Raw genomic sequence first — 9,880 nt, forward strand, 5'->3', positions numbered from 1 at the left:
GGAGAGGAGGGGGAGGAAGACGGGGAGGGGGAGGCTCTGCTTTTCTCTGGTAACTCCCCACACTTTCACTAGGTGTAACTACACAGAAGCAAGCACATCAGTTTCACAGGAGTGCATGCTACATTCACTACAGGAGTTAGACACGAATTTGAATTTCTGTTGAATAAGAATGTTGACTTCAAACATCATTCAACACATCAGGTCACTTTTTAAAGCCCTAATTGCCCAGGTAGGCCATCCTATTTTAATCTAACCAGGAATTAACAGGACTACAACAACCTGGCTAACAGACATGTGAGCTTTCATTTGAACACATTTCACTGCATCCTCTCAGGAGAGAGGTAAGGTGTTGTCCTTTTAGACCAAAACAAAAACCTCAAATTTTCACACAAAGTCAATCAAACATGGTTTCTGTCTGTGTGCCTCATGAATTTGTATTCAAGGTTAGGACCACTCTGCCGTAATACATGCTTCTTTGTGGTTAACTCAATTTATTTATTAGATTATAATCCTGTGTACTGCACCTCTAGAGCCACCCTATAACCCTATTTAAAAAAGAGAAGAAAGGGCAGAGTGGAGTTTGTTAGCAGCTCTTTGAGATGTGACCTGACAGTGTTATAGCTGCTACTGAGACAATGCAGGACTCTGGTGAAGCCCATACCCACGCTCCTGTGGTGTGCCCTCTTCTTTCCCTAACCATCTTTCTATTTTTAATAAACTCCAATTCACTTTTACATTGGCTCATCCAATTATTTTCTATTGCAAAGCCAAGGATCTGGCTTTACTGGAATGGAGGACCTTAAAAGATGAAAGGCTCTCTTCAGGCTATTGGTGGCTGTCTCCTGAAGTGCCACCATTGGAACAGCCTTTTCTACCTATCTGTTTTGCCTATGCTCTATCTGTATTCGTATAACAAGGTTGATTTATCTGGACTGTATCTGCTGCGTTAGAATAGAAATGCCAGCACTACAACTCATTAGTATTAGGGCTCCAAAACAGAGCAGCTCTCCCAGCCTCCAACAGGGCCTCCTGAGAAAGGGAGTTAATAAACACCCTGGTCTTTTAAGTCAAGAGAAGCAGACTCTTCTAAAAGGCAGCTTGCTTTTCCTTTGATCTCCAAAGACAAAATAAACAGATTCTATCCTGTATAACCAGAGACCGCAGGAGCCACTTCAGCACAGCAGTTTTTCCCTTAAGAGGACAGAAACAGACACTTCCTGACCCAGATCCTGGCTGACAGACTAAGGGAGCAGGTTTTACAAGTCCTGCTTTTCTGCGCGCGCGCACACACACACACACACACACACACACACACCCCACACCCTACACCCCCCCACACCCCCCGCCTAATTTAAAAAATAAAATAAAAACTTCCAACTTCTGTAACCCCTGAAGCCTCCCTATAAAAGACCCCAGCTCACGACCAGGGGCAGACATTTTTCCTGCCAGGAAGGGAATCTGCCCCATGTTGTTCCTTTGCTAATAAACTCTATTTCACTGGAGTTTTATCTGTGTCCTGGTGCTTTCTCCTGATCAACTGGATTCATCCATCAATTAATATCCCCATGAGTAACTAGACCCACCGGTGTTAAGTACAAGGTATGCCATAGGCTCCCTCAAGGAAGAAAATAAAAGTATTTCCTTCCACAAATATGTTTGTCACAAACACAGCCTAGGAAAATCCTAAAACATAGAGCTCTAAACTTCAGCCAGCACTTTAGAAACTCTCACCCCAGCAGAGAAGGCAGCTCTATTCTTCAGAGCAAGATCTGTGAGGTTGTAACCAAGGGCCCTTTTCCTGGGTTCTTAGCCTTGCAGATAAAAGGATTTTAAAACCGACTTAGAAGGAGGCTTTGAGCAATTTTATAAGAATGTTAGAGAAACAACTGAGCAGGTGTGCTATCAATCTGGACAGTTGTCAGGAAAAAGGAGCTTGTTGGGAGGAACACAGAAAGTTTTGTTTTCTTAATTAGAAGTTAAAAAGGAAGAAAGCTCAGTGACAGAAGTCTCAAAGTAGAAGCATGGGGGGCTTTAGTGAGAGACAGAAATGCCTGGAATGTCTTGGTCAAGCAGTCTTCACAACACACATCTTGCCTAGGGATACTCTTTAGTGGCCCAGGGACAAGACACAGTGTCCAGCTGTCACCTGCAGCAGCCTGTGGAGTTCCTTAACCTTTCAGGGATCTTGTCTCAGACAAAATTGGATCCTCAGTAAAGAATTTCAGATCAAGCAAGTAAGAGGAACTGTGGGGTTCATCAAAAGATTTCCCAGTGGTTAGAGTGCTTTGCTATATAAGCATGAGGACCAGGGTTCTGATTGCTAGAACCTATGTAAATGTTAGGTGGGCATGGTGCTCTACCTGAAATTCCAGCTCTTGAATGGTACGGACAGGAAATCCCTGGAGCCTAGTCACACTAGTCATATCAGTGAACTCTCAGTTCAAATGGAAATCCTGCCTAGACGAATAAGATGAAGAGCAATGGGTGAAGACTCCTGACATCAACGTCAGGCCTCCGCATACACAAGCACACATGTACACATGTACCTGTACATGCACATGTACCTAGGACAAATGAACATGTGTATACACACACACACACACACACACACACACACACACACACCACATGCCAATGTACATGCAAAAAATCAAATACCTGGAACTTTAATCAAGACTGGAGTACAATGCATCATTATGTCCCTCTTTGGAGGAAAAATCTGGTATTTCTGGCCACATACATGAAAAAATATATTTATCTTTAAACACTGGGAACACACAATAAAGCACCAACATCCTCTCATGTTGAAGGCCCTCAACAGCTGAGATCAAAGGAAGAAACAGCTCTGCCTCACTCACCTAAAGGTCAGTGAGGGCCAGAAGCTTACCAGGTCCCAGGGGAGAAACAGGCAACGTGGAATCATTTGGCTCCTGTCTCTTTCCCCCCCATCTGTCTTGATTTCTTTCACTCCCTTGTATTGTGCCCCATCCTTTCTGTCACCCTAACTCTCTGTTTCTTTGCCCCATCTCTCTTCCCCATTTTCCACCTGTTAGCAACATACCACACAACTTAAGTGAGCTGATGAAGCGACTACAGTGCAGACCATTACAAACGATGATAACCACACTGGAAAGGCCTCCAGCAGAGCTCAGGAAAAAGAAATAGAAAGGAAACTCTGCCAGTAAAGAATTCCTGTTTTGAAAACATTCACAATTAAGTCAGGCTGGTGTCTGATTGCAGTCTCCCTCTTGAGCTTAGTAATCACCATTCTAGGTGAGCTAAGTTGTACTGCTTACCAGTCTGTAGAATTCGCACATGCACAGTATCGGCTCTTTTTAATTAAGTTTCTTGTTTTATTTGACATTTTGTTTTATTTGGTTTTGTTGCTTTTCTTTTGTTTCCAATATGAGAATGGAACCCAGGGCCTACTTCCCCAGTCCCAATGTTATTGTTTCTAAATTACTAATAAAAGCAATCTGTTCAGTATTGTGTAAGTAGAACATCACAAAACGTGAAATAGTAGCCACAAGGTCTGAACTAGGTATTTGAACAAATCTACTCTTTACCCTATGTAGCACATTACCCACAGGTCCCAACACATGTTAAAAAGCAGGCACCCAATTTTAATCTGTTCCCAGTTTGGCTGGCTGCTCTCTCATGGTCCTGTTTCTAAAACTATGGGATTCTAAGTTATATTACTAAGGAGAACCAGTTCATAAATATACTCAAAATTGCCAGAAATGGAGTTGAAGAGATGCTGAAAAAGATCTGGTCTGATTATAGGAGATGACCTCCCTCTTCCTTACCTTCTACCAACTTCAAACCTTTTCTCCTTAGAAGTCTAAATGCCATCACCAGCTCATACACTGAGGCAAGAGAGAAGCAAAGAGTAAGGTTCTGGGGAGCCCAGCACAAAGGCTAAAGAATTAGCATATAAGAGGAAAGCAGAAATCCTGCCCCAGGTACAACTCTAACTAAATCTGGCTGCAGAACAAAGGCACTCCAGATTGTCTGAAGGGGACTTTTCTTTATTACAGTAGTAAAAATACATGTGTGCTGTAGAAAATTAAGAGGCTAATGAGACAGGAGATTCACGAACCTGTACATAGAACTACTCCAGGGGCCCCTGAAACTATATAGCTTATGGCCATTGCCACTGGTTGCTCACAAAAACTGAATGATCCTATTCCTGAATACACCATACATCTTGGTTGCAGAATACAGAAAAACCATACTGGAACTGAGCTAAAAGCTTCATCGCTGCTGAGTACTAGGAACTTGCTATGCAGGTGGCTCAGGAAGGAGTGAGCAACAGCCTTCCCCAACTTTAGCCCAATACCAACTTGCTAGGCAAGAGGTCCTTACTGGTATAATAGTGGCATGACTGTCATAAGTACAACCAACTGATTTCCGATTTGATCTGAGGCTTCTCCTAATAGGAGAATTCATGCCCAGTACTGTGTACATGGTCAAAAGTCCACAACTGGGGAGGTCATAAGCACTAGGGATGATCCTACTACTGTTGTTTTGGTAACTATACATGTTGTCAAACTGCCTCTCCAATATTTTTGTTTATATCCATAGACTAGTGTTGTTCTCAGCCTTAGTCAAAGAAGCTTCTGTATGCACAGACTGGTTGTTAATGCAGATTCATAGTTCATTAAGATGCTGAGAAAAGTATTTTGAGTGCTCAGCATTAAATATCCCCCTTCCAAAAAGGAAAAAAGAATATAAGAGCCTAAACTATAGGAAGGATGGTCATGAAATGCTCTCTTATGTGCAAGACAAAGCTGTGGACCTCAGGAACTCATAGCAGCTGTGGTTGTCATATATAAGATGGACTTAGTAAGCATACAAGCATTCAGTTGTAGATGGAGAGGGACTCATGGGTCCTCACCCTGCCCAGGAGAGCAAATGGCATTGGAGGGTTATAGGGGGGACAAAAAATTGTTAGTGATATAGTCACTAGTGAGTTACCCCTGCTCCAGCGCATAGCTGTATACCTATGCTCATGTGAGTGGCCCTGGTTAAAGCGTGGGTAACAAAACAAAAACAAAAACAACAAAAACAAGCCAAAAATGCCTGAAAGTGGAATGGAGATTTGGAGGAAGGAGAGTGGAGGTGGGAGGAGAAGAGAGGGCAGGGGATTAATATGACTAGAGTACATTACATACATGTAGGAAAATGCCAAAGAATAAATAACTTTTAAGAACTACATGTCACAGACAGAGCATCAACAAGAGCCCATACTATGCTAATGACCCCCCCAAAACCCTGCCGATTTAACATTGTAGGCCCAACGGTTCCTCCTTTGGAGTTGAGCCTTTTTCTAACAAGCTGTCCCCTCTACCCTGCTTCTGCTGCTATCCACCTATCTCTGTCCAGTTCCTTGCTCTGGGAGACAGGAACTTGGAAGCCTCCTGAGATGCCCATTGAAATCAGATATGAGTCAGTATTACCAGGAACTTAAAAAAAGCACTGATAGTATCTGTCCAAAAAAGGGAGAAAATGTTCACAGCCTGGGCTCACGGTTGACTTTCCAAATGCAGGTACCAACAAATCAGACAATATTCATTTATTTGATTCATTTGACAAGCAAAATTCCCTTTCACCAAGTAATGACCCAGGTACCAGAAATTGTTTAGACTGCATTGTGTGTTGGCTTTGTATCTAGACACTGCATTCCAGTTCACAGTTCTCTGACCATCTGTAGGACTTTTTGGACCTGGCACCCTCTTCCTTACTGAATTCTCTTTCTTAAGCAGCTCATTTACCTCCTGGTTTTACTACTAAGAGACCTTATTCTATCTTATTAGGAGTTGGTAACAGCCCACTTTGACTTTGCAGAATTTACCTGCCAGGTACAAAGTTATAGGTCACATTTCTACTCCAGACTGTAAGGGAAGTACTCCCTTAATTTTCTAAAAAACAGAAAAAATATGTATTGACATACGTCACAAAAGCCATTTCTTCCTTCCTTTAGAGTGAAATTTTATTTCCTCTCTGATCATTAGTGTAAACTAGGGAGTTTAACCCCAAATCAGTTAATACTTTGCTTAGACAATCTGAAATGGAAACCCTGAAAGCACTACTCTGTCTCACCTTCACAAGAAAGAAAAATTCTTATATCTAGTATCTTTCCTGCTCAGACTGGATATGAATATATCTTACAACAGGCATGGGTTAATGAACCACCAAATAAGATAGAAAACCAGTTTGAATACGAAGCCATGCTAGAATGGCACATCTTCCTGAGTGTTAATTCTTTCCTCAAAAGAAAACATATTCTATATTAAAGAAAACCCCAAGATATTAATTAGTAAAATGAAGTATTTGACTTTCTTAAAAATAAAAGCTCAAAACTTCAAAGAAAATTCTCACTTGCAGCAGTCCATAATTTTTGGTTTCCTGCAAATAACCCTCTCGGCTTTAAATATTATTTAAGGAAATATTTGAGAAATTCTTCACTCACACCATGAGCTCATTGAGACTGTGAACTATGTCTTTTCTTGACTTTGTCCACAGGAAGTTGCAACAATGCCCAAGACAGTATTTGGCACAAAGAAGCACTTTAAAAAGTTTGTGGAATGTATCTAGCTGAACAAAAATGACAACAGTGTATTAACAACAAAGCAATTTTTATCAAGTATGGATAGAAGGAAGGAAAAGTAAACAGCTGTGTGAGGGAGTGGAGTACCACAATCCAATTCACCAAAACAGCTATCTGCTGCTATGGTAACAATCAGATGGATCAATTCAGTTTGGTCCTTTCCACTTGAACAAGGCAGAAAGGCAAACATTGTACTTCTTAATCTTACATTAGAAGGAGGTGGGGCTTAGGACTAGTCTATTAGTTTACACTTGTGCTCATTAAATTTTATATCCTCTGATAGAGTATGGAAAGATATGGTGATAATCCACCAGGGCATTAAGTCCCAGTGTATCAACTTATTCTAGAAGGGTCAATATTCAGAGGTTAAGTGTCAAACATCTGCTGTTGAGACTTTATAACGAAAAAGGAGACTGATCATGTATGTATATAAACCTGTATCTAAGAATTGGGCTCTCTCCTACATTCTTAAATTGTTAACCTTTAAAAAATGAAGTGCACTGGAAAGACGACTCAAAGAAAACATACAGACCATAGTAACGTTTAAATTTTTCTTCGGGGGGGGGCACCTTATGCTTTAAAAAAAATCTCCTTTGCAAACAGGAGGGATCATATGTCACACCCAGTTTGTCTACACAACCGATCTTACTCAACAGTGAGTCACTCAAGCTCCATGCCAGTTTTCCTGTTAATTTCAAAATTGGATGGAGAAACCGGGAGGAAGAGGAAGCATGAGCAATCTACAGGCAACTTGACACCTCCCACGACTATTCCTTCCCTTGACACCAAGGGGTTTTGATAACAAGAGCCAGAGGTCAACATATTTTCAGCTAAAATCCAAACAGAAAGCAGAAAAATGTGTTCAGCACTAATGGAAACTGCCAGTGAGAAGTGGAAACGCAGTGAGACCCAAGAGAAACTCCGGTCCTGAAATCGTCCCTGTGGGCGCCCCTGCACCCTTTCCTCCATTGGGAATTAAGCTAATAATGATATTAAATGGTTTGCCTCAGATCCATAAAGTCAAAGAATATATTGTGTGACTGAAATTTCATCTATTGCATAAAAGCAATTCTTCCGTTTAGAAGATCTGGGAAGAAATTCCTGTTTTTAATTTAATGGGCAAGCCTCTTGACAAAAGTTGGTTGAAATTTCTGGGGCTGTTTCTGATTCAGTCAGATAGGCAAACCTACCCCCAAGGTACTCTGCAATAAAACAGGATGAACTGTTGTATTCAGTAACTAATAGCTTCCTTTTTTATTCTTCAGCAAACAACAAAAGCAAAAGTATTACAGGGTATGCCAAACTGGCAAAATGCCCAGGCGCTGGCCTCGGTGTCACCTGGAAGCGTAGGGAGACTGGTCAGGTCTCCTTGAGCCACCCGTGCGCGCTCAGAGTGTGGGAGTCACCCGGCCTTTGCAGGAAGTGAGGCTTTTGGCAAACACCTCTCTCTCTTCACCCCCTGCCACCCAGAACCTCCAGGGGTTCTCTTTCTTTCCAGAAACCTCAGCACCAGCTGGTGAACGGACAACAGCAACTTGGACTGGGTGTTCGGGTGCGAGAGCCCTACTTCAGCGCCCGGCCCACGAACCTGGGGATGAGCCTGGCCTCGTCCCGAAGGCGCGTCACGAAGTCCCGCCAAGCCGGACCCGGGCTCTCAGGCTCCAGCGCGTCCCAAGCTCCCTCGTCCTCCGCCTGGTCTCCAACGCGCGCCCCGCGGAAACCGCGTGCAAACTCCGGGAAGGTGATGGCGCCATCGCGGTCAGCGTCCAGCCGCCGGAACAGTGCCTCGGCATCCGCCTCGGGCACCCGCAACTCCGCGCACAGCGCGCCGAACTCCGCACGCCCTAGGCGCCCGGAGCGGTTCCCATCGCAGGCGGCAAAGACCGCGCGCAATCGCGCCAGCTCCTCGGGGTCCGCATCCGCCTCCATAGTGCCGAGGGTCACCGCGGGACTCTCGGCACCCGGGCGCAGCAGGTAGGGCAGGTCGGGCGGGTTCCTCCACCTGCCCTCTGCGGGGATGTCCGGGTGGGGCGGGGCACTGGCTGAGCAAGGCTGGTCAGACGGCTGCTAGCCCACGCTCCGCCTCCGGCCGCAGTAGCTGTGTTCTCTCACCCGCCGCCACCTGCTGCCTTCCGGCTGTTTGGCTACTACCAGCCAAGGAGCGGACACCCGCCCTGAGCTTCCTTCTGCGACAGCTGACCTGGTCTTTTCGGGTAGGATTTGGGGGACCTAGCAGAACTTGAACTTTGTTCTAGCCTTCCCTCTCCGTGCCCCAGTTTTGGATGATGACTGCATGAGCATGGGGGTGCTAACTCACTGGCAGAAAGGGAAAAGAAAGATGGATGAGGCTAAGATTCCGAAATGGTTAAAGTTATCGGCACTGTATTCTCTTCTAACTTGGTAGCTTTGTGTACATGCAGGGTTCCTTTTTTAAAAAAATCACAGAAAAAAGTACCAGAAGACCCCATTCTCGAATTTTACACGAGTTCACATTGTCACATAGATCTTCCATATCTCCGAATGGAAGTATTTTTTCAGTCCATAGTGACTCCTCAGCCTCAGAGAAAGTTAATACCAAAATCACAGAGGTGGCATTCATTAGAGAAAGAGTTCGGCAATTTTGGTTTTGTTCTTTTTGCCCTGAACAAACCTCATGGGAAATACGTGTACATCTGATTTAAAGCATTTATGTTGAGGATGCTGACCGCTTGACGCATAGATCATCTTTGAAATGATCCATTTTGACTCTCATCTGGCTGAGTGCGGTAATCTCAACAATTGGAATGCTAAAGCAGGAGGATTGCCGTAAGTTCAAGGCCAACCTGGGCTACACAGCAAGACCCTGTCTCAAAACAGTAATAATAGTTACAATGAAGTAAAACCTCTCTTGAGTTTCTAATGTTGGAGACCCTCTGTCATAAAGCTTACCTAAAAGTTTCATTGAATAAATAATATTCATGTCCGGTCAAAACGCATTTGATTGCTGTTTTCTTATGTTAATTTCCTCTACCTTTCAGGCTTTCTTTTATTTACTGCTACTTCTTTTCATTGTGACTCTGTGTATTAGTGTCTTGTTACTATGCCAAAATATCTAACAAAAGAACTTAAGGATGAATTTATTTTGGCTTGCAATTCCTAGGTATACAGTTCCCAGCAGAGAAGGTACAGCAGGAGGTGCCTGGTCATATTACATCAACAGTTTAAAGGAGAGAGAGAGAGAGAGAGAGAGAGAGAGAGAGAGAGAGAGAGAAAGAAGGAGGAGGAGGGGAG

The 9,880-nt window shown here is 43.6% G+C and overlaps 1 protein-coding gene across 1 annotated transcript in view; it reads right to left on the minus strand.

Annotated features, from left to right (window-relative positions):
• Window positions 1-8,597, minus strand: part of Rasef (RAS and EF-hand domain containing) — an 84,152-nt gene extending 75,555 nt beyond the window's left edge. The window contains exon 1 of the mRNA XM_008841378.3: window positions 8,199-8,597. Within this exon, the coding sequence (XP_008839600.1) occupies window positions 8,199-8,539 (341 nt within the window). The 5' untranslated portion in view covers window positions 8,540-8,597. The remainder of the gene's footprint in view (window positions 1-8,198) is intronic.
• Window positions 8,598-9,880: the final 1,283 nt, after the last annotated feature.

The sequence above is a fragment of the Nannospalax galili genome, unplaced genomic scaffold (genome assembly GCF_000622305.1).
Source record: "Nannospalax galili isolate Female #2095 unplaced genomic scaffold, S.galili_v1.0 scaffold801, whole genome shotgun sequence".
Lineage (NCBI taxonomy): Eukaryota > Metazoa > Chordata > Mammalia > Rodentia > Spalacidae > Nannospalax > Nannospalax galili.